The 24,639-nt window shown below is 41.8% G+C and overlaps 2 protein-coding genes across 10 annotated transcripts; one reads left to right on the top strand and one right to left on the bottom strand.

Moving 5' to 3' along the window:
* Positions 1–112: 112 nt before the first annotated feature.
* SHPK (sedoheptulokinase) lies at positions 113–11,359 on the bottom strand. Of its 7 annotated transcripts, none has more exons than XM_034752702.1 (7): positions 11,279–11,359; positions 9,142–9,283; positions 6,477–6,660; positions 4,228–4,380; positions 2,880–3,055; positions 2,075–2,275; positions 113–987 (listed from the first exon to the last, which is right to left on the bottom strand). In XM_034752702.1, the coding sequence occupies exons 1-7, from the start codon at positions 11,342–11,344 to the stop codon at positions 593–595; spliced, it is 1,317 nt and encodes a 438-aa protein (XP_034608593.1). In that variant the 5' UTR covers positions 11,345–11,359; the 3' UTR covers positions 113–592. The 7 variants fall into 7 exon arrangements, with proteins under 7 accessions (XP_034608593.1, XP_034608589.1, XP_034608591.1 ...); XM_034752698.1 differs by lacking the exon at positions 11,279–11,359 and adding an exon at positions 10,691–11,272; XM_034752700.1 differs by lacking the exon at positions 11,279–11,359 and adding an exon at positions 10,691–11,272 and having other exon boundaries at positions 2,165–2,275.
* Positions 11,360–11,498: 139 nt separating this feature from the next.
* On the top strand, positions 11,499–23,504 carry CTNS (cystinosin, lysosomal cystine transporter). 3 transcript variants are annotated; one of them, XM_034752712.1, is made up of 11 exons: positions 11,499–11,632; positions 12,365–12,447; positions 13,817–13,895; positions 15,155–15,239; positions 15,354–15,457; positions 16,824–16,955; positions 20,073–20,172; positions 20,264–20,383; positions 21,279–21,449; positions 21,912–22,029; positions 22,494–23,504. In XM_034752712.1, the coding sequence occupies exons 2-11, from the start codon at positions 12,381–12,383 to the stop codon at positions 22,622–22,624; spliced, it is 1,107 nt and encodes a 368-aa protein (XP_034608603.1). In that variant the 5' UTR covers positions 11,499–11,632; positions 12,365–12,380; the 3' UTR covers positions 22,625–23,504. The 3 variants fall into 3 exon arrangements, with proteins under 3 accessions (XP_034608603.1, XP_034608604.1, XP_034608601.1); XM_034752713.1 differs by lacking the exon at positions 11,499–11,632 and adding an exon at positions 11,721–11,764; XM_034752710.1 differs by lacking the exon at positions 11,499–11,632 and adding an exon at positions 11,771–11,925.
* Positions 23,505–24,639: the final 1,135 nt, after the last annotated feature.

Raw genomic sequence — 24,639 nt, 5'->3', positions numbered from 1 at the left:
CTATAACCTTCCTTCCTAACATTTTACTGTTACTTAAGAGCCAAAAAGGTGCTCAGCCCTTCAGAGAGAGAGAGAGAGAGAGAGAGAGAGAGACACTCTTCAATGTATAAGATATGGTAAATTATTATTTTATTTGTATTACAGTAGTACCTTTAGGCCCCATCGTGTTGCACATATATATGGAAAGAGATAGTTTAACCACAAAACATCTCTAACAAAGGCTACAGATGCCATTACCAACAGACACTGGCTCGTCTTAGCCATCCCAGGCTTCTTTCCTAACAGGAAAATGAGCCTATGATGAAGTATTATCTTCAACCCAAACTTAATGGATCTTTTCCCTTCACGCAGCCAAATTTCATGTGATAATTAGTTCTCGATGCACAATTAGGAATGACAACGTAAGGGCAAGCAGGACCCTGAGTACATTTGGAACCAGAGAGAGACATTAATGCAAGCTGTTCTTCTCCATACTGAGTGGGATGGTAGATTAAAAGCAACATCAGGAACGTTGAGGGAACAGAAAGGAAGTGTTGATATGTCCAGAAAAAAAAAAAAAAAACTTTATATCAGACAATCCTGAACTATGGATTTATCTTCTGTGCAGCATCACCATTGCAGCACCCACGGCTGCATCCACATCCTTTCCATAGATCACAGGAAATGGAAAAATTTTCTCGACTTCTTGCTTCAGCACCTCATTCTTGGAAAGGGCACTTCCACTTCCCAGAATTCTCTTCACTCCTGCCTCTTTCAGGTGTTGAAATGGCAACATGGAATGCAGATTCTGAATGATCCCATGGCACAAAGCTCTGGTTACGTGACCCAGAGAGAGATCAGAAGCAGTGATACTAGTCACTGAAGCCAGTTGCTCAGGCATGTGCCTTTCTCCAAATACAGTTGGGCAGATTGAGAGTCTGGTATCATTTTGGGCCAAGGCTGCGTTGATCATTTGTGTATAGACATTAGACTCTAGAACTTCATACCCTGTCAAAAGGAAATGGTGTTACTAATTTTGTCAGCCTGGTGTCCCTTTCACCTGTCAGAGATGAATGCTGGAGACTTAAAGTATGCTAATGATGCCGTGGGCTGTTTCAGTGGTGTATGCTGGCTCAACAGAACACTGAGTATTTGGCTTCTCCTGTCCCTAAGGAGATCACTTTTGCAGGAATAAGAACTCCTCATCCAAAGTATTTTGATCCAAGAAGTCTTTTCTGATTATAAACACTGCAGTTCTGGTAATGGAACAATTTTCTCTGAAACATTAGCTATTGGCTCAATTAAAATGAAAAAGCAACAGTAAAGGTAATCTTGCATGTTTGGAAACTAACCAACTAGGGACCTTTTCTTAATAGGGGCAATCATATCCACCTTCTATGCTGACAGTGCAAAGGTCACAAACATTGGTTGGAAGGATTTTAGAATTTACTGTTGCACTGAGACAACTCAAGGGAAGGATATCAAAGAAGTTGTGACAACACATTTTAAAGCACTTGGGGGAAATGACATGATTGTTTTTTATGATACTGCACTAAATCTGGCTCTTTAAAGTCCATTAAGCATTTAAAGTTCTGTGAAAACTGCAATTCAAGGCAATTAACATAATCAAGTCACTCTTTCTAGTCTCTATGAACATGGAAATTAGTGATTTACTTCTGATTTATTGACCTATAATTTTTCCTTTGAAAATGTTTCCTTCTGAAATGGAACCCACAAAGATATTCTCACTCACTCAAGTGCTTGAAACAAAAAAACAAAAACAAAACCCAGATACAATCCAAATGCAGGCTCCTGTTAGTGTTGTTCTCAGCGTGTCCCCTAATTGTTGTAGGAAATTCTAGCGCTACAGTGGGAACGAATCATGTGCTACATGATTTCTGATACACATGACACATACTGTACAACTATGGTTTTCAACCTTATTTCATTTACAGACCACTAGAAAATTCTGAATGGAGGTGCAGACCACAGGTTGAAAACCACTGCTGTACAAGACTCGCTGCTTTGACTCAGTCCCTCATATCTTGCTGACCAACTCCCATATTAAGCCTTGTCTGTCCCCAAAATACTTTACCCAACTCCGCCATCCAGCGTGCCAACATATCCACAAATGTTGCCAGCACATTTCCTCCGTTGAGTGATGCTGCCACTGCCAGATAGTTACCATCAAAATAAGGAAAATAGGCAACAGCTGACAAGGAATCTGGTGTCTCTGGAGGCTGGAATCCCAAGGGCATGGGGACTGTCAGCTGAGCAGAGGTGCTGATATTGAGAACTACAACACAAGAAAGAAAAGATTTAATCTTTTAGCAAGCTACCTTGAAAGAGGAAAATAAGTTATCCACATACTGTGGTGTTGAGCACAATATAAATACCGAGCTAGGAACAACAGTCAGGCAAAAAAGAGTGCTATGGTATTAATGGAAAAACTTTATTAGTCCTTTCACAGACTAGGAAAATGGTACTCAGACCTACTGAAAGGTCTTACAGTAGAACCTCAGCGTTACAAACAGCAGAGATATAAACTGACCAGGTAACCACACGCTTCATTTCGAACCAGACCAAAAAAAAAAAAAAAAAAAAAAGAGAGAGCAAGTACAGTACTGTGATAAACCTGAACTACTAAAAATAAAAATAAAGGCAAAGTTTAAAAAAAGATTTCACAAGCCAAGGAACCTGTTTCTGTGCTTGTTTCATTCAAATTAAGATGGTTAAAAGTATCATTTTTCTTCTGCAGAGTAAAGTTTCAAAGCTGTATTGTCAATGTTCAGTCGTAAACTTTTGAAAGAACAACCATGTTTTGTTCAGTTATGAACAACCTCCATTCCTGAAGTGTTCGTAACAACTGTAGTTGTTGTGTCCCAGCTGTATAATAATACCTGCATCAGTCCTTTCAGTCATACAAGAATAAACAGAGCACTGGAAATCTCCCAGAGCAATTCCCACTTCCGTTCCTTTTGGTATTCCATGCCAGTCATGGGACATCCTCCCTGCAATGTCACCAGGGTCACCCACTTCAGGAAGCAAGTCAAGGGGAAAGCCAGATTCTCTCAAACTGCAACCAAAAAAAATTATATATAGATAGATAGATAAGTCAATACTACAGCATGCAACCTGGCTATGTGAACATCCCTGAGGTCACAGGCTAACCTGACCATGTGCTTGTGGCTGCTGGGTTTACAGAATCTTTTGCCCACTCAATTAGCTCTGCCTTGGACAAGTTCAGACTTCCAGTTCCATTGGCTATGTTGGCTAAAAACTAACACAGTTTTGTACAGAATAGCCCAGAAGAGTAAATAAATCCCCCTACGTTTATCCTTGATTTGATCTAGCAGGGATCACGTGTTCAAACCACCAAAGTCACATAGCCAAGCAGTATGGTAAGGGACAATCAAAAGAACAGACATATAACCAATTTTCAAGTGCTAAAGAACACTGGCTCCCAGGAAACTCTCATGCAGAGGGTTAGCAGGTCAAAAACAAAAGAGCAAATGCTAGCTACAACAAACAAACTTCAATGTGAGTATAGGCTACTTGACTACAACTACTACTTCAAGTCAGAAAAAGCTCAGTGAGACAAATCCAAGCTTCTGTTACCCTTTCAATGGGCTAGAAAGTATTTTACCTTCACTGTTAGAAGATCTTTTCACTCTGGAGTCGTGGCCCAAACTGATCCCTGAAATGTATAGGGCCCTGGACTCCACCCCCTGAAAGAGCAAGTCATTTAAAAAAAAAAAAAAAGAATAAAACTGAGGTCTCATCAAATGCCCGGTAGCCTGACACCTTTTAAATGACACTAAGTGAATTTTAATGCTTATGAAAGAGATCAGCTGAAGGCACTGAAGAGTGAAATTCTCTTTAACCAGCATGTAGATATAGCATGGACAGTTGACCCACTCTGTCCCACTCTGTCTCATCCATGCCCCAGAAAGAACCCTGGCAGGAAGGAAGCAAATAATTCAGTATCCATAGCCTCTTTGCTGAGTCAGTCAGTAATGCCTTCTCTTAGGGTTTCTAAAAATGACAATGCCAGTGATGGCCAACAGTGATGAGGTTTTATGTGATGTACTTGCCCACCACAAACTGGAGTGAGTCACACAGACTCATTCAGCAAAGGGCCAAACAACCATCAGAGGGAGCAGCTTTCAACCACCCCCTGCCTGGGAGGAGTATTCACACCATCTGGGACAGACAATAAATCAAATCCACTGGATGACTGTCACTTACATCTCAGTATTCCAGCTTTTACTTCTGGAATTAAAATATCCCCAGCTGGCAGCATTCTGGACGGACATCAGTGGCCTTTCCAGGTCACACAACATGGCAACCACGTAGTCGTGGATGGTACCAGCTGCATCATAAGGCTTCAGAAAATCTGGGCTATTTAAACAACAACAAAACAACAGCTGCTTTGTTAAACATCCACTTGCTAACAGTTTCCATTTGTAGTTGATATTCAGGACAAAACCGGAAACACATGACAAAAGAAACCGTCTGGAAACATATGTTAATAATTGAATGAGAGAAATCCTTAGAAAACAAGAGCTCCATTAGAGCTGGTTAGGAAACATTTTTTCTCCCCACAAAAAAAATCTGACTACAAAAATTGTTTTTATCAAAAACTTTCTTCAAAACTTGTTGGTTTTTATACAAAAACCAAAAATCCGAATTAAGGAAAAAAAATCATTTTTGGCAACTCACAGTTTAGTAGAAATTAGACATTTCCCTGCAAACATTTGTTTTGATATAAAAACAAAAACAAAAACACAGCATTCTTTGTTGATAAAAAAAAAAACAAATTTCAAGAAAAAATTTCAACGATCTCTAGCATCTACCTCCAACACCACAGTTACTCCATTAGCACCTGGTTCTGAGGCCAATAATACAATTAGATCTTTTCCAAACATTCTGAATAGGCTACTTGAGGTTTACTGTAAAAATGATTTAACAGTGAGTGTCTGAGGAAAAACAAAAAAGCGGCTTATTGAAGAAAAATAGAAAACATTGAAATGTGTGTCTAATGTTCTTCAGTGAATTGTTACTTTGCAATAAAACTTCATTACACTGTTGCAGAGGAGTATTACTGAATTCCTCGCTGTGTATAAAAGGAAATAAATAGCGCCACGAAAGTCAAATGATGCAGAGCAATATTAAGTAAAGACAATGAGGAGTAACTCCTAAGGGTCCTGAATATTAGTCAAATATTACATTAATTCTGTCCCATCAGTAACTGCATCCTTTATAAAAGACAAGATTGCTTCTATCACTCCAGAGAACTTTAGAAACACGCAGAATCTCACAATCAAAATTGCACAGAACAAACTATAAAGACTGCCTCAGTGATCAAGTCCTAGTTTTTCCATTCAATTGGATTTATGGTGTGTTACCATGCACAATACTCACTCCTACAGGGAGATGGGGGAAACAGTTTTAATACACAAGTTCTTTGTGGCAAAGTACACAGCTGCAAAGCCTGTTATAAAGAGAGAAACAGCAGCATACTTGCACAGAGATGTCCTGCTCTCGGCTTTGGAACATCTGAAAAAAATCTTAATTCCATCCAGTTGAATTAGGGTGCTCAATATATGTATTAAAGCAAAAGTACCAAGGATGAAAATAACAGTATAAAAATGAGTGTGGAGAGATCAACCATGTTCCAGATACCATCTAAACAAACTTCAGGAGGAATGCAAGATCAAGAGTCTTTTATCCCTTTTAGCAAAACTGAACTCCTACTTGATGTGGAAGACAGTGACACTTTGGGAAATGTAATAGCTTATTGAAGCTGAAATGGTTTCAGAATCTACGCAAAGGTTTTGTGGATTCCACACCCTGCTATGGCTGAAGGCAAATTGTAAGTTAAAAACTGTGTCCCATGCAAAGCATGTGACAACCCAGCAGATTATGAATAAAACCTCATCAGAGGCTTGGTAGGACTGTTTAGTGCCTAAGAGGGAAGGGAACAGCAGCTAATGTAGGGCCCAATTATCTTAGTACATTGCAGGAATTGGCCCAAAACAACTCCCCCAACATATTTTAGATTTTCATAAGTATATATAGGAACTATGCTTAAGGCACAACTATAGGGTTCAAACTATATTAACTGATGATGTTTCCGTTCATGTATAACCAGAGGTGTTTCTTTTCTTGTTAAGTGTTCTGTGGTATTTTTTATTAGAAGGATGAGAGAATATCAAACTCAGTTGTATATGGTTAATGTTTAATACTTCCATTTGAAATGATCTTCAGCCATTTAATTAATATTATGATTAAAGGGAAGTTCTGCTTCATCTCACAAGTCTCCTCCTGCTAGTGCATTATGATGGATAGGAAGAAATATACAGCTGCAGACCGTGAGCCAGTATTAACCTTCTACAAGAACACTGACTGTGGCTTCAATTCCAGCCAAGAAACTGCTAATGAAACGGCATGATACAGAAAATCTAATGAATACGGCTGAAGTCACAGGCTTCTACCTGTTCTTCAAATACCAGTAGATTGTGGTACATCCAAATCCTGTAGCCAAGCTGAGATGTGACTGTGGTTGAGGAAGAGAAGAGAGGAAACTGCTGCTGCAGCGGCCATCTTGCCACGTAATCAGATGACTGACTTCTCCAGGCTGAAAGGTGTGACCAGTTCCACTCTTGGCCCATTTGCAACCTGAAATTTGGCAGTATTTGAGAAGCACAGCATAATTAACTGCAGTTGGTCTGGCACCTTTCAATTCCTGTAACTCAAATTATTCTACAAAGACACATTTAACACTTCAAAAAAATATGCCAGTACTGACTATAGTCAAACTAACCAATCATGTTTTCCAGCCCTGAATAATCTGCCATAAAATTACCCTGAGATGAAGGGGAAAAAAATGCTGTCCATAGGCTTTAGCTCTGTCCTCCTAGTACCCATAATAGCCATATGAACAGGCACAAGTAATGATCGAGATAAGACAGAATGTCACATTACAGCTGCCTTCCACAGTTCCTGTGCTGGGGAAGTCATTCCCTGGCCAGATAGAGGGCTTTTATGGACCCTTTACACTGATCCAGCCCTTTTACATAGTATAAAGAAGCCACAGGGGGAGTGAGGCTCTCACCCATAGAAGTTAAGCCACACTGGCAAAGAGGGAACTTATACCAAGCATGGCAGAAGGCATTATTCTACGACGACCAGTGTCTCCGCTAGCCTGAATTGAAACTTTGATACAGCTCCTGGACTTCACTCTCATACAGAGCAACTTTAAACAAAATGTAAAAGTTATAGCATTATGTGAAGCGTCCAAAGTCCATTTCTATCTTATTTACTTTCTGTCGGAGAAAAACCAGAGTTCTCACTCTCAGGTTGGGTGCAGCAAGTCAGATACTTTATTATCTCTAGCAATTGCGTGGAGGGAGAGAGCTAAATAGGTCTCTCTCCAGGTAAACAATACAGCAACCATCCCCACTTCCTTTGATACCTGTTCCTTTAAGTCTATTTCAACTGTATTTCCACTTCATCTCATTTTCTAGTTTTAAAATTGATTCTAAGAACTATTATTAACCACAAAGCTAACCCTAAAGGACGCCATTAAAATTTAATTCGCAATAGAGAGTATGCGGTTTCACTTAATCTACTCAAAGTAGTGAGAGCAAACAAACATTCTCCTTCATGTTGTTGAATACAGAAATTTAAAACAAAAAGTGACATGTGGCTTTCTGAAATGAAATATTAAGCACCTCCACATGAGAATTTATGCGGCTGATGGAGTCATGAGGTTTTGTTATGCAACACTCATGGGACAGCTAGAAAGTAGGCAACAGACCCATGAATCCATCAGCCCTTGGATATACTTCTTGGTGATGATTTTAGTATTTAAAATAAAATCACAGTGGTGAATAGTTCAAGATCTCTTAAAGCAATTGAGATCCTGCCAATATCTGACAGACAATGATCAGTACTTTCGGAAAATCAGTTTTATGGTCTACAGCAAATCTCTGCTTCAACTAGGGAATTCAACATTAAGCAATAATAAAAATATTCAATAATAATAGCTATAGGAGTGTATTGTGAGTTATAGAGAGAATAAAGACATGGAACCAGATTCTGAAATCCGGAATAATGTCCCGACCTCAATGGATTTACACCAGTGTAGCTGAAAAAAAAAATCTATATTATAATCCCTGCCCTACAGAGTTTACAATCTAAAACCCCAATCTTGTAAACAAATGCATGCAGCTACACATTTACTTGAGTATTTGCAGAATTGGGGCCTATGTGAATAAGTCACAGAGGTCGATTTGGTTGCTTGTGACTTGGATGCTAATCCTACAACTACTTACACATGCAGAATTGCATTTCCATTTCCCAGATATTCAGAGTCAACAGCAATAAGAGTATTGTGCATCTGTCATTTATGGCTTATAAGAAAACCATTTCATTTAATGTTTTGGGCTTTTTTAAAACATCTGACATCAATTCAAATATTACATGTCACTCCTCGTATTTTGAGTTCAAACTGGAATCTTTAAAAACAACATTCCAGAGCAGAGCAGTATGGGTAATGCTATGTACATTTCCATAAAGTCTAAGGCTAGCTAACTTTTCATAGCAAGATAGACTCAGTAACCTCTCTACTGAAGAGCAATTACTGACAGGTATTCAGACAACTCACTAGGCAACAACTATTAAAATGGCTCATGTGGGGAATGGGATAAAAAGAGTACTGTGTGTTCCATAAGCACATTTCATTTGGTAACAAACAGAGGACAATTGATAGATAATAGTAAAGGCTCAATTCCCTTCCGAATCCCAGTTCTGCAAAACCTTCCTCACGTGAATAGCCCTGTTGACTTCACTGGGACTACTCACTCACATAAGGATTCACAAGATCAGATCCTTAATTAGTATGTCAACAACATGATTAAATGGAATGAGTGGTTGTAAATGACTGTCTACTACAATTAAGAAGAAATGCATGTTTAACAGGACTTTTTCTGACCATTATATTTCATAAAACATCAAGATGTTTTATGGCAGTTTTCTACAGATTATTCCAGAACTAAAAATGATTTCCAATGTCAATAGATCCATCTTCCATGGCTTCAGCCATTTAGCTTCTATACTACAATATTTATAGCAAACATGTCAAAAGATGGACATTACCTTGGTTTGTTTTCCAAAACACAACCCCATGCATTTGTCCTGAAATACCAATGCGACTAACCCTTTGAAGGTGCTCCCGGGGAAAAGCCGCAAGGCATTCATTCAAGGCTTTTATTATTCTCTGGACATCTTGCTCCATTCCCTGCAACCATAAAATCAGTTATGAGGGTGCTGAGACAATCTACTAGATTCGTTTACAGCATTTACTTAAGCAGTGATACAGTAGCTAGAAGTGAACACCATCTATTATTTAGCTTAACAATATACTATTACTATAGCTGAATTACTACTACATAGTTCAAAATTTCAACATACACTAATTTAGATGATTTGTGGCTAAATAATACGCTAGAAACTATAGTTTAATTACCCACACACAAATACATATGAATTATTCTATTAACATATAACTTTGATTGTATAAACAAAGATGAGGTTTACCTGCTGTTGTTATTATTACTTATTATTTGTATTACTGTAGTGCCTGCCTTTACTACTACAAAAGTCAAGGCCTAGCATCATAACAAGATCATTAAGAGCATAGAGATGTACCTTCCATCTTTCTGCCCTGGTTTTTGCCGGGTTGTATCAGTAGACACAGTGGACCAAAAGCCCCTTAAGATGAAAGGATCTTGTTGCTTCTTTCTAACACACCATGCCCTATTTAAGCAGCACTCTGATGAAATTAATGATTGTATCCCAAAGTAAAGTGCAAAATGGGTTAGGGCAGTTTGCCTCTGTTCCCTGTGAAGCAGCATCACATACAAGATCAAGGTGCGGGGAAAAATCTATTTTAAGTTTTTCTAAGGTTCTGATAAATATACATCTAAGTATCTGGGCTTTCTACTGTTTTCTAGATTCTCAGGCGAAGTACATAACTTGGGTTTGGGCTGTAAGTTCACTCGATCATGCTGTAGCCAAGTCCGCTACAGCAGCTAACTATGGTGCCATTTCAGAAATTGCTCAGAGCTGTGTCTGTTTTGAAATGCCACAAATCACTAGAAAAAAAAAAAAAAAAGTATTCATTGCCTATAGTAGAGAGACAAGGTGGGTGGGGTAATATCTTTTATTGGACCAACCTAATAAAATATATTACCTCACCCACCTTGTCTCACATATATCCTGGGACCAACACGGCTACATCACCACTGCACACTGATTACAGGACAGCCAGAAACACTAATCAGCACTAATTCTGGCTTCATTTGACTTAACCATTTAGGTACCTAACCACTGATTTTTTTAAAAACTGACCCTTCTAGAAACAGACTGTTTTACTCTTACTTGGCTTGGCTTTTTCCATACAACACAAGAGAAGTATTTTACATTAGATTTCAGATATACAGACAGACACACATGCCACCACCACCGCTTGGTTTGCCTCCTTTCCCTTTCTTCCCCCTTAAAGAGCCAAGCGGCATCCTGCAAGTCATTAAAACAACGCTGATAAGTCATTGACGCTGACATAACATGGTAGCACAAAGCTGTGTTGGTGAAACACAATGCTTCTGTCTTGCGCTACCTTGCAATGCTACTCCTTATGTCTCACCTGTGCTCCAGCAGCCAGGCTATCAGCCTGCGCCTGTGTCTCCCTTGAACAGCTCTGGGCCACAATTTGCCCTTGCTCTGTCTCTATTACCAAGGCAGCCTTAACTGAGGTGGTGCCCAGATCTATGCCCAACACACACAGAGTTCCAGGTGTAGCACATGGACTCAGACCTATAGCTTGGTTATCAGCCATCATTTGTGTTGTCCTCTGGTAGCTGCCACTTCTTGCACCACTGGGTCGGGTGTGTTCTGTCCGCCAGCTGCCCAAGTAAATGCCCAACACACAGGCAGCAACAGGGGACCGGCGCAGAGACTCAGCCCTGCAGCCTGCCTCCCACTCTCCAGCCCTGCTCCTTGGGGTGGCTCTCAGTTACTCGTCTCTCCACCGGCAGCGTGGCTCTGCCTGAGGGGTACCCAGGTCTCTGCCCTATGCACAGGCAGTGCCAGGGCACAGGTCCAACCAGCTCTGGGCTCCCATAGCGGGCAAGGGCTGGAGGGCCTGGGGCAGCAGCAGCCACCTGAGGGTTAAATCCAGCGCCAGACTGGCTTAGGCTAGGCCCTGGCCTGCGCTGACCCTTGAACTACGAACCTCGGAGCCACAGCAGGCGGGAGCAGCTGCCCGAGTAGATCGGGGGGGGGGAGCTGGAGGCTCCATCTTGAGTGTGGCAAAACGCCCGCCCGCGACCCACTTCTGACGCTTCGCGGGGCCCAATCCCCCCATAAAAACATATCTAAAGAGTTTTAAACGAGACTTTAATTAAGCCAAAAGGGAACCCCCCCCAGGGCGTCGCTAGCGCCCCAAAGCACCAAAGGCCACACCCAAGATGGCGGCCTGGGGCAGCCATTGCGGCTCTACGGCACGCGAGAGGGAGGCCTGATATAGGCGGCTGCGGGTCGCCTCACATGGGAGGAAGGAGCGATAGTCGGACGGAGTGGTTCAGCGGTAGGTGTTTCTCCTGTCCTCGGGGCGCATAGCGGAGTGGGGACCCCCCCTCCGGAGGAGCGCCCCATGAGGACCACAAGTCCCGGCATGCACTGCGCCGCGTGGTCATGAGGGCTGAGGGGGCGCATTGGTGTGAGGGGACCATTCTGCGCCCCGGGGGTTCGAGCGGGGGGAGGGAGCCCCCAGTTCCCCTCTCTCCTCCTCCCCCCTGGCTGGGGCGCTGAGACACCCCTCCTGTGCCCCCTGCCTTCTGCTGCCTCCATGTTCCTTGGCTGGGGGGAGCAGAGCTCGGGGTAGATGGCGAGGTGGGGCGGGGAAAGGGAGGGCTCTAGGCTCAGGGGGCCCTGGGGTGAGTGGGGCTAGGTAGGGTGGTGGTGGGGGGTGCTTAGCGAAGGGAGGGCTCTAGGCTCAGGTACCCTGGCCCCTGGGGTGGGTGGGGGCCAGAAATGGTGATGCCAGGTGGACACTGGGCATGGTGGTAAGTGGGAGCTTGGCAAGATAGGCTCAAGGTGGCCCCAGCCCCAGGGATGGGTCGGGGCTAGGTGTAGAGGTGAAGGGGCAGAGCTGGGCTGACCACGGTGTGTGGGGAAGTGGGTTAACGATGGCCTTGGCAAGGTGATGGGTGAGATGAAGTGATGCAGGGCACAGTGGAAAAAGAGTGGTAGATGGGGCTGTGCTGCTACTGAAATTATGCAGGAGCCTAAACAACATTTCCTTTCATTTGCCTTGTAGCTGTCTGAAGAATAGCATGATGAAGAAAAGATGGCTACTTCTCTCGGTGTTGTGTTTTTCACTCTCATTGCTACAACTTTGTGGTAAGTGTCTTCCAAATTGGGAAGCTTACCTAGCTGTGCACCAGATCAGCAGTTGGTTATTTATTAGCTAAAATGGCTGTCAATTAAAAGGGTATCTGATGAAAACCAAATATTCTCCTGTTAAAGGTGACCTGTGTGAAATCGTGGTGTGCTTATAAGAGTATTGGCTTGATGTAACAGTTTCTAACAAAGAATTGCTCCAGCTGTCATTGTTGTGTTGGGAACTTTCTTCCCTTGTATACTACCTTCAGACTGTTTTGTGGTGACAAGCCAGCACAAAAAGTGTCTCGTTTCACTATTGATGTAAGTGACTAGGTCAGTAGGCTAGACTATAGGTTCAGTCCTCATTATATTGCAATCAGGATCACCAAATTCACCCTATCTATGCTAGCTATTTGGTTTATAGTTGCCAGACGTGTCTACAAGATAAGATAACCAAACTGTCACTTGCAATTTTTAGAGATTTGTTAAAATTCTATATATTGCATTTAAAATATCCCCCCCTCCCTTCTCTCCTATTTAAGATAAGATGTCTTTATTCTTTGCTTTTATAAGCTTCCGATATTAGTAGGTATGTGTGGTGAGTTCCAGGTCAGGATTTAGGCATATTTGTCAGAATTTGGGCAGGGGAGTGGAAAACTGTCTCTGGGAGGCTGAGCTATACTGTGGCACTTGATTGTAGATGAAATGTAATCACACCCTATTCAGTTAAATAAAGTGACTGACAAGCAAGAAAAGCATAATCTTATTTCTAGCTGCGTTATATCAATATACCCTGAAAATCAATAGATTGTTGCCATTGAAGTGTGTACAATGCAACAGTTTCAAGCACAATAGCAAGATGTTGACTGAGTACTGCAAGGGTAGGTTAACGAGCTGAAGTCATTGAATTTCTTGGTATTCTGCTGGGCTCATGTGGATCGTGCAGCAATTTTCAGACAGGCTTTAAAGAGTTCTGATTCTTACAGATAATTAGGATCCATTGCTGATCATAGCAAGAAACAGTAACACTTAAATTAGCATTTTATAATTGGCTTAGAGTTGAAAGTATTTGTAACTAATTGCATGTGTATAATATATTTGTTCCAGGAGACAATTGTTTGGCCCATTTCCTGTTTTCAGTCTGCACTTTTCTCATTAATGTCTCAATTATTCAGTCACTTGAAAAAGTGCTGATGCTTGCTTCTACACTATTGCTAATCACAGCTGTCTGCCACTCTAACCTTCCTGCTAACCAACCCAATGAGCTTGTCTAACTGGTTTGTACTCTCAAATTGCTTTCTTCTGCCACACAGGAAAACAATTCATCTTCTCAGGAAAGAGATAATCCTTTTGTCGAAATCTAAGCTTAATGTTTTTCTTTTTCCAGATGGAGCCCTCATGCTATCTGTCCCTGAAGTGGTTTCATTAGAAAATGGTAGCTTGACAAATGTCACCGTGATTCTAAGGTAAGATTAGAACATCAGTTTCTCTTCCTTTAATTCTCTGCTTTTGTTACAACCGGATACACCCACAGGCATCAGACCAGAACAGAGAATGGCAAGACTTGTTCAGATAACTAACTAGATTTGCAGGAAAGATGTTGGCTTTGTTCATTTAGGGCAGTAGTTTTAAACCTTTTTTTTTTTTATTTGTGGGCTCCTAAAAAAAAAAAAAAAAAAAAAATTGAAAATGGAGGTGTGCACCCCTTTGAAAATCTTAGACAGTCTGCTGACCCCCAGGGGTCTGTGGACCAGAGGTTGAAAGCCACTGGTCTATGGTTATGACAACCTTTCACGGACCTCCTAGACCTAGTCTGTGATACCCCACAACTGGAGGGTTGAAAACCACTGATTTCGGGTGAGTTTCATCTATGTGCAGTGGGTTAGTACAAGGCCACTGTTCCACTTAAGCTGTGGTACGTAGCCTTCATAATTGCCCTCATGGGGGTGAAAATTCACCATTAGTTACAAGCTCAGACAGTCTGTATTTTTTTTGTATTGATAAGTTTGGCTAGATGTAGGATCCAATATCATGTGTCTTCTTTTGGGGTACTGAATTCTGCATTGGCAGGGAGATGGACGCAGTCTCTTCCCGCTGTAATTACTATGAGCCTAACAAAAACCTGCTTAATGTAAAATGTATCTAGAAGGACACCTAAATGTTTTATAAATTGAACAGAGGTCACTGTTCCCAGCACAGAAGTGTAGCCACCTCAGAGCTGAAACTCATACTGTAGCTGTGGAGTAGATATTTAATCTAGTGCAGTGCCCATTTTCTCAGTCTCTCACTAATAGTGAGACTTTTCCCAGGAATGGAAAGTCCTTCTCAATGTGAGATGACATGGGGTGGGGGAGGGAGGAAGACTTCAGAGAAGACTGCAGTGGTGGGGATTGGTGGGATGCTTACAAAGTGGGAGGAGGAATAGGGAAATATCCGATTTTTAAAGGTGTTTATCCATCTTTCAAACCCCTGTTAGAATTGACTAGTGGCTGCACAAAGGGAGACCTACAAGTTCTATCCAGTTCAGATTGGTTTGTCAGTGAAGGACAGTATCTGTTTCTAGAGTATCATGTTGGTGCCATAAGTGATTATACAATTTACATTTAATGTGATCCATCCAAAACAATATTGCCTGAGCTCCATGGAATCCGAATTCTCCCAGAAGGCCTGAAACCTCCTTTGACACATGGATTTGTAGCTTCATTTGACTTATCTATCTTCACAGTGCCCCATTAAATGAGACATTGGTGATAACATTTAATGTTACATATTCGTCAAAAAATGGAACCATTGTTGAACTACCTGATCAAGTGAGTAACAAACTGACTTCAGACCTTATGCTAAAGCTTGCAATTGGTGTAGTCTGACCTCATTAAAAACCTGTGAATAGTTATTACATGTAACCTTTTTTCCTTGTCTGACAGGTAATATTGCCTACAGGTCTAAATAATTCAAGCTTTCAAGTGAAAGCTAAAGATGTTGGACAAGTTACAGTTTATCTTCATGCCAGTAATTCCAACCAAACTGGGTGAGTTAAACTACAATTCAACCCTGGTCACGTGCAACTCCTTGGTATCCAAAGTAGTATAATCATAATACGCCATCTCACAATATCTTAGTATCAGAGGGGTAGCCGGGTTAGTCTGAATCTGTAAAAAGCAACAGAGGGTCCTGTGGCACCTTTGAGACTAACAGAAGTATAGGGAGCATAAGCTTTCGTGGGTAAGAACCTCACTTCTTCAGATGCAAGTCATCTGAGGAAGTGAGGTTCTTACCCACGAAAGCTTATGAACCCAATACTTCTCTTAGTCTCAAAGGTGCCACAGGACCCTCTGTTGCTTTTTACACAATATCTTACTAATTACACTGCAAGGTCCCTTGATTAACAAACAGTCAGTGTCTCCCTCTTCCCTCCCCACCCCCCCCAATGATGTTGAGATAAGTAAAGTGATACTGGTAGCTTCTGTATCTTGTATGTATCTTGGAATCATTAACCCTAAAGTCCTAGGCATTCATAGGTCAGGTTCAACAGCATACTCTAAATCCCACACAAGAAAAGTCTGAGCATGCATGACAACACTACTCAAGCTGGATACCATTTGGCCCTAAACTCCGTGGGCTACTGCTTTGTTGCTATGCCTATCTTGCTAACACGCTTCCGAGTCTGAGAATCCTATCCTTGAATGCTAACAGCCTGATTCTCCTCTGCACACCCACAGCTTTCACCAAGACTTCAGTGCAAGCCACAAGTACTTAGCACATCCACAAACCTTCCTGCTTTAAAGAGTCTCGTAAAGAATCATGTGTTCACAGGTGGAACTCTCTTCCTTGATATCAGAACAAACTGGTGAGATGGGGACTGCTGAGTTGCATTTGCTTGTTGCCGTTAATACCGCAGTTCTGCAGGATAATGCATGGTCTTGTCACTTCCTCATTTCACTTCTGCTTTTAACTGTCTCTATCATGGCTATTGCTACCCACATCACAACATATCCAGGAACACAAGACAAGCCAGATCATAAGACTTTGCTTGCTGAGCATGAAGAGTAAAACCTGGCTGTTGCACAACAGTAACATACTAAGAGGAGTGGAAGCAATAGAGGAAGATGAGAGGCTTCGGAAGGCCTGTATAAAGGAGGGGAAAATATAACCGAATGGAGGAGGATTGAGGGTAGGCAAGACATCACTAGGATTTGTAGAAATCTTGGGAAGACCACAAGGGTGTGAAAAAGGGGAAAGCTTTATTGCTCTACTAAAACCCAACCCTAAACTTTGAGTAACTGACTTGAGTTTTCTGCCTCACAAATTAGAATGAAGGAGTATGATCTATGGAAAAGTGCAGAGAATGACAGTTTGTTTAAAAACTGATTGATTTAATACAAATTCCTTTGCAGTCCCAGGATTCGATTCCAAGTGATTCATAGTAACATAGTGAAGATTATAGATGAGGTGACTGGCTGGATCTATTTCTTTGCCTGGTCTATCTCCTTCTACCCTCAGGTTTTTGAAAACTGGCGACGAAAAAGGTAAGGAGACTAGCTGTGAAATGTGCCTGAATCTTGATCATTTGTAACATTGCTATGTGGACTGGCTTCTGAGTAGGATGGGGAATTATCAGAGATCCCTTTTAATGTAGTTAATTCCCATTACAGAAGAAAACCAAACCCCATTACTACAAGAGTCCATTAACCTCAGTAATGTAGCAGTTGAATTGATTCAGAAATATAAAGCTTCTTGTTGCAAGCTCAAGTACCTTTTCTAGAAGGTTATTTTCCTAACAACTATCCAAGTCAGAACCCCAAGGCACTGACCCTGCAATTTTGCCCAAATGGACCCCTGCCAAGTATCATTGAAGTCCAGTGGGCGGCATTCACATGTGGAGCTCTAGTGACTTGGGTCTTGATCCTGCAATCAAAGATTTAAAAATACCAAACAAACCCCACCCAAACAAAACAACTCTTCCTGCTGGAGAAGTGATTCTCCCAACCCTGCTTCTTTCTCCCCTTCAGCAGAATAATAGATTCTTCAGATCTTAAATTCACCATCAGAGGGAGCCCTTGTAGCCTCATGAGGATACTAGCAACTTTGTAGCAAACAAATTTGGGTAACAGAGTTAAAAGAAAAATGCACTCCCTAATACATATGCCTTCCTGAGCAGATTCATCTCTATGGAAATTAGATCATGTGTATGAGGGTAACTTCCCCTAATCACAATTCTGCTTAACTCCACAACTTCTCACCTGTTAAAATGAATGGTTATTCATGATTAAGGCTACAAGTTTGTCACAGAAGTCACGTATTCTGTGACTTTCCATGACTTCTGCAGCAGCTGGTGCACCTGGCTCAAGGGCAATTCAGGCAGCCCCTGCACCAGGCATATTGGCCACTGCTAGGCCAGTCTCAGGCCCTGGCAGCAGCAAAGTTTGGCTGTGGGAGGGGGCAGAGGATTGGGGCATGGAATGGGGTGAGGTGGGCTCGGAGCAGCACTTACCTGGGGGGCTCCTTGGAAGTAACGACATCCCTCTCACTCGCTGCTAGGCAGAGGCGTGGCCAGGCAGCTCTACGAGCCAATGGGAGCTGCAGGAGAAGTGCCCTGGGCAAAGGCAGTGCACAGAGCTGCCTGGCCATGCCTCCGCCTAGCAGTTGAGCGAGGGGGATATTACCACTTCCAGGGAGCCCCCAGGTAAGTGCCACCAGGAGCCTCACCCCATCCTGTGCCCCTGCCCCCTCCCAGACCCAAACTCTGCTGCTGCTGGGGGAGGTGGGAGACAGCATGGAGCCAGGAAGGGAGCCAGCCCCCGTGGGGGACCCAAGCCACATGCTGCCCCCAAGTTTTAGTCACGGTATTTTTAATAGTCATGGACAGGTCATGGGCCGTGAATTTTTGTTTACATCCCATGACTGGTCCGTTACTTTTACTAAAAATACCAGTGACTAAAACTTAGCCTTATTCATGATCCATACTGTGGCAGCTAGAGACTGCAGCCCCATTCTAGTAGGTACTGTACAAATAGGTATAACATACAGCCTACTCCAGGGCAGGGAGTGGGTTTTCTGCATGTTAGACACCTAGAGTAATAGTTTCCTAAATGCCTAATTGACTTAAGAACCAAAGACCTATTTTCAAGTCACTCAAGTGACTTTGTAAGATGTACCCCTAATCTCAATTGCCATGTGAATAAGTTACTGGAAAGATGGGAGTGTGTTTAAAATATATATCAACACACTCACATACTGATGTGGTTGTCCCTCCCCTTCTGGGTTGGAGGGAGGCCTCACCACATCATCAGGATCACTGCCTAGTATCGGGGGAATTAGCAGACCAGGTGTTAGCATCCTGACTGGTCTAATGGGGCAGAACCCCAAAGAGTCTACAGACTCCCAGGCCTGCAGGCAAGGGCAGGGCTAAACTGTCGTTCTAGCTTTGGCAGACAGTAGGCTAACACCTGCCCCACCTGGCCTACATTGGGTAGGTTGCCACCCAAGGGTGGGATGGTAGGGAGACCCAGGCCCACACAACTCCACTGGGTTCCAGCCCAGGGCCATAATTGCAGAGTGATCCGTCGGTGGGGAATCCAGCTGCAACACACCGACCATGTTTCAGACAGCACTACAGCAGACTACAGTCAGCTGCCCCTTGGCCACTTCCTTCCCTCCCCTCCTCTCCTCTCAGGGTGTACCTAGATCAAAGGGGTGTCCTCTGTCTCCCCAGGTAGGTGGTCAGCAGCAGTCCTAGCAGCTCCCCTGCAGACACAAGTTCCTTCGCAAGCAGGATGTGTCTATCTCCTTCACTGTTTCAGACCCAACTGAGCTGGGTCTTTGCCTTTTATACTTCCTGTCCCATCTAGCCACTTCCAGTGGGAAGGACAAGGTGGGTCTGGCTCCGCCCACCTGGGCAGAGAGGGTGGTTCCTCCCCTTCTGGCTTGGAGGGAGGCCACACAGCTTCACTACGCAGGCACACTGTAGTGTGAGTGACTACATGTGAATTTCAGCCCTGGTGAACTTTCAATAGCACATAAATTGGAGGGAGAATGGAATTTTAAGTACGTCCTCCAGTCACCTAACACTAAACCACGATGTAATATGGATGGTTGACAAGATTGATTTATCTACCCCCCCCCATGGTTGTAGAAGATGCTTTGTATTTGTAACAAAGGCATGGATTCTAAATGAATTGAACAATAACGAGTTATCTTGCCTCTGACTTGAGGCTCTTTATCTCAATGAGTGAACAAATGGTTGTTTATAAAAGTTTAAAACCTTTACCTGGAATGTGAGGACAGAACAGTGGGCAGTAGGAATGGACTCCTTCTGACGTAATGCTTCTGGTTGTGGATCTAATCTAATTCATTGCAGTTGTATGGAGTTGAGGCAGACAACATAGCAATATGAATTTTGAAAGTAAACTTTATTGTAAATGCTATCAAAATATATAGTATGTGTGAGGGGCAACCCTCACTGCGTACAAATGACTTTTTATAAAGCAGTATTGGCACCGTTTCTTCTTGGGACAGTAAATGTAGAAAGCTCTTAAATTAGAACCTTCTAGTGTCAGAAATTCAGTCCCTTTATGGCACTGACCATACTGCTCTGCAGATGAATATGTAAAGTGGGGTTTTTTCTTCTTTTCTTTCTTTCTTAGTGTTGTTGGACTAAGCTTTGACTACGTAGCATTAAACCTCACTGGCTTCATAGCATACAGTGTATTTAATGTAGGACTTTTCTGGATAGCCTACGTCAAGGTAAGTGCACTTTTCATTCTTTAAATGAAATATTTCATCACTTGTAGAACAGAGTTATGGTAGCTGACTTGCTTGGGATTTTAATACTCAGGAGCAGTTCCTACGCCAGTATCCCAATGGAGTGAACCCTGTGGACAGCAATGATGTTTTCTTCAGTCTCCATGCAGTAGCTTTAACACTCTTTCTAATATTTCAATGCTGTATATATGAGGTAGGTTTACCTATGATACGCTTATATTCCAAATGAAGCCAAAACAGTTGATTATGTTTAAGCTTTGAGGCTAAATATTAATAGAGTATCTAGCAATTATAGGGTTCTTCATTTTCACAGCACTCTACAAACATTAATTCTCAACATCCTTCTCAGATAGGTGAATACTATTGCCATTACAGGGGAAAATGGGGGCACAATTTCTATTACTCTTACAAAGCCATGCAGACTGGCAGAATCGGGTTTAGAATTTGGGAGTTGTTCTGGGGTTCCACTTCTTCTGTGCTCAGTCAGTGCCGTCACGATAACAAAATGTGTGTGGATGGTGTTCACTTACAGGCAGTAAACATGCTAGGCGGAAAAAAATATTCATACCTCTTCTGGGTTATCAAGTTGTGAAAGAGGGGTGTGTGTATATGTGCTCCTTGCCCCCTCTGCCAGAATAAGATGTTTTCAAGAAAAGTCAGGGTGTGTGGTAAGTGACTTCAGAAGCTTCTCTGTGCCCTAATCAGTGAACATCTCACAAATGCTATTATGAGCATAAAGCCCCACAAATTGTCTTAATTTAGAGTTGAGTAATAGAACAAGTCCCACAAATCTCCCACAAAAACATTGCAGAAAGATTTTGACCCCTTCCTCCTGGATGCTAACTTTCTGAACAAGATTCCCATGGGAATTGGACTCAGCAATTGTGCTGTTCTATCATAAACCTATAGCAAGCTGTTATGATACTAAAACAATGTGGGGATACTTGAGGAGGAGGGGTCAATCTAGCCAGTTCTGCAATGGGCTTTGGATGTATATTTATGCTCAGCATTGTGCATCTTAGGGTAACAGGGGTGGGAGGGAGCTGGGTATAATGAATTCTAAATGTATATAATGTCTCATTTTTCAGAGAGCTACTCAAAGAGTGTCCAGAGTTGCTATTGGTCTGCTTGTGATTGCATGGATCTTCACATTTACCACCCTGTCTGTGGCTGCAGCTGGAGAAATCACATGGCTACAGTTCTTATTTTTCTTTTCTTACATTAAACTGGGAATCACACTGATAAAATATTTTCCACAGGTAAAAATGGGCACTAATGTCTCCTAACTCAAGTGGGTAGCAAGATGCCACATACTAATATAGGCAGCTACCTGGAAGAGCACTGTAGGTTCTTTAATATGTGGTGCATCTGATTCTAGAATGCTGACTATGCTATTTTAGAATTGTGATCAAAACCGATCACTTGATTGATGGATTTTGTGCTGACTAAGCATGCAAGTAACTTTTTTGCAATGTCTGAAAACTGTAGTGTTAAACCAGCGAGGCTCTCTTACAGCTGGGGTTGACTGAGGCATTGAAAGGTCAATCTGCTTATCCGATGTCAAAATAAGTGGAGAATTCTCTATTGAGGGGGTAGAATAAAAAGTTTTGTCTTGTCTGACTGCTTGATCTACAAAAATATTTGCCTTTTATAGGTAAAAACAAAGTATGCAGCATATTTAATTCACTTTGATCTGATTCCCTTCTATGCCTCTCTTGTAGGCATACATGAATTTTCGGCGGAAGAGTACTGAAGGGTGGAGCATTGGAAATGTGTTACTGGATTTTACTGGTGGAAGCTTCAGCCTCCTTCAGATGTTTTTGCAGTCTTACAACAATGGTAAGCATGGAATTGAAGTGTCTTTTAGGGCCTACGTTTTCCACTAAAGGAAAAACCTGCCATAAAGCACTTTCTACCAGTCCAGACCCCCTTAAGGTCATTCCCAAACCTAGGTGTCCTGCATGGCAGCATGTGCAGCCATCAGTGCTATAAAAATCTGGTAAGATAAGTGTTTGGTTGTCTTCTAATGTAAGCGATTTACACAGTTGTTCTTTGTAACTATACAACAGCACAGAGTACCTTATTGCATTAACCCGCACAATGTAGTGAAATCAAACTATGATGAATAACCTGTGCTGTTAAAAATAAACCATTTTAGTGAAACTTTAATGATTTATCTTATACCCGTAACTATGGAATAACCATTATCCTTAAGTCAAGGGATGGCCAAGACCAGCTTAAGTCTAACACATTTAATAATGTGAGTGACAATGCAGCTTTTCAGACTACCTTATTTTTGACAGATGAATGGAAATTAATCTTTGGAGATCCAACTAAGTTTGGACTGGGCCTCTTCTCCATCATCTTTGACATAGTCTTTATCATCCAGCATTACTGTCTATATAGAACACGGGGATATGAGTCTTTGGACTAGGGCCTCACCCTGAATGGACACAACAGTACGGATTTATTGGCCTTACCTCTCTACTGGCTGAGGGATTTCCACACGACTCATCAGGTACCAGCGTGACTAGTTCGAGAGTCATGCTGTTTATAATTCCTCTTCAGTATGGGACTGCAGTGAACTTTTTTTGCTTAATGCCAAATGCCTTAATGGATATTCCATTATCCTACTCCTTGCAGCTGGAAAAGATTTGCAACCCCAGAAGCTAATTCTGGGCCAGCCTGTCTTGAGCTGGCCTAGTAATATGTGGGTATCTTTGACCAATACAGCATTCTATGGGGGGGCAAGGAAAGAGCTGGGCTTCCTTCAGCTGAACACAATTGGAGAGGGAAAAATCCAACCAGGTAACTTTTTTTTAAAGTAGTGACCAAGCAACAGGCTTTTGTGGAGTGGACAGTAGAATTTAACTGGGCTGCTGCCTTCATCATCTTCTCCCAAATCAAGTTGTAAGTGGAAAGCAGTGGCTCAAGAAGAGACTACTTGGTAACAGATACTTACTGTTACATGTAGGTACAGTGAGTTAATGAAGTCACTAACCAGAAAGCATGAAGACCAGACCAGCTCTAATCAGACTTAATATCACAGCACGTTCCTATGACAGTGTCAAGAGCTATACTTAAACACTTAAAAAAATGACTTAATATGATCTCTGCAAGTGTATACCACCAAGCACCTTTCAGTAAAGGTACTAAATCTAGTGCCAAATTTCTGAATATTTACTGCACTAAGTTAAGTTATTCACATTTGGTTCCATTAAAGTGCCTAGTCTGTGCTGTTGAACAATTTATATTATATTTAAGTCTGATCTTGTTGTTCAATTGCCTAATGATTAAAACTTGTATTAGTCTTAGTGTTTCCTCCCTTTTCCTGAGTAATCTAGGCAGTAGCTGATAAGCACTTATATGGCACCTTCCAGGTAAAGATCTCAAAGCCTCAAGATTCCCTCTGCAAGGTAGGCATTATACCCATTTTATATAGGTGGCTTGAGGGAAATAAGGCCTTGTTACTTAAAGGCCTTAACATAAGGGAATGCAGGAAGGTGGTGAATTGGGAATAAAACTTAAGTATTGACTCTTGCTCAGGTGCTCTGAATTGCTTTCTCTGCAGCATCCATGCAAAGAATGTAAGATATTTAATCTCCAACCATGGTTGAACATTCTTGCACTTTAAACTGTACAGCTTGGCACTACACCGTCTCTTATCTTTGACGGGAGTAAGGAATAGAGTATAGTAAAAGGGACTTTTAAACACAAGATTTAAAATCACTAATGTTCAAGGTCTGATTACTTAGGCCTGCAACCCTCCTGCTAGAGGGGAAATCAGCTTGTTCTGCACTGAAAAGTTTAAGATGGTAAAATTGCAGAAGAGAATGTACTCCTCCCCCAGAGATGCTCCAAGTTGTAAATGGGTGCAGAATTTGCTGACTGTCACTTCATTGTTAGCTGTTTAGCATATCTTATCTTCACTGTAATATGGCTGTCTAAAAGTTGTCAGGCAGCACTCAACCTGTCCTAAATCAGAAGAATTGGAGGGTTAGAAAGCTTGCACAAAAAGGGTATAAATAATGTATAAATTGTCCTCTTAACTGAGACAGTTTTTGTTAAATTCATTCTTTTTATTGTGTAAAATCAAGACCACAGTACAAATAGCAGTGTACTTTTCTACAGTAAACAAAAATAAGGCCTATCTGTAAAGCTATTAAGATATTTACTACCACAGGATTTGTAATTTAAATGTCATTCCTTCTGGATTTTTTTTGTATTACTGAAGATAAAAAACAGTATAAAAAGAGGCATCTACTGGTATGTAAAGATACGGAGTGGAACATTCTTTGAGATGCATTTATCAAGTTTATAAAATTCATTGAAGTCAGAACCTAAATAGCACTGCAGTAATAAGTTAGTCTACAACCTCTTCAGTGTTCTATTTAAAAAAATTTTTAAAACCTAGTCTGAAGACAGTTGAAGTAAAGAGGTCATATACAG

This window comes from Trachemys scripta, chromosome 18 (genome assembly GCF_013100865.1).
Source record: "Trachemys scripta elegans isolate TJP31775 chromosome 18, CAS_Tse_1.0, whole genome shotgun sequence".
Taxonomy (NCBI): domain Eukaryota; kingdom Metazoa; phylum Chordata; order Testudines; family Emydidae; genus Trachemys; species Trachemys scripta.
This window is presented reverse-complemented; position numbering and strand designations above follow the sequence as displayed.

Excerpts from the sequence above, each read along its gene's own strand:
- SHPK (XM_034752698.1), bottom strand. The coding sequence starts at position 10,885 with ATGATGGCTGATAACCAAGCTATAGGTCTGAGTCCATGTGCTACACCT. Across the intron at positions 2,276-2,879 it reads GACTGAAAGGACTGATGCAG|TTCTCAATATCAGCACCTCT; the intron begins GTATTATTATAC and ends CTTGTGTTGTAG. Across the intron at positions 988-2,074 it reads ACGCTGGATGGCGGAGTTGG|GGTATGAAGTTCTAGAGTCT; the intron begins GTAAAGTATTTT and ends TCCTTTTGACAG.
- CTNS (XM_034752710.1), top strand. The coding sequence starts at position 11,894 with ATGTTCCTTGGCTGGGGGGAGCAGAGCTCGGG. Across the intron at positions 11,926-12,364 it reads TGGGGGGAGCAGAGCTCGGG|CTGTCTGAAGAATAGCATGA; the intron begins GTAGATGGCGAG and ends TTTGCCTTGTAG. Across the intron at positions 16,956-20,072 it reads GAAAACTGGCGACGAAAAAG|TGTTGTTGGACTAAGCTTTG; the intron begins GTAAGGAGACTA and ends TTTCTTTCTTAG.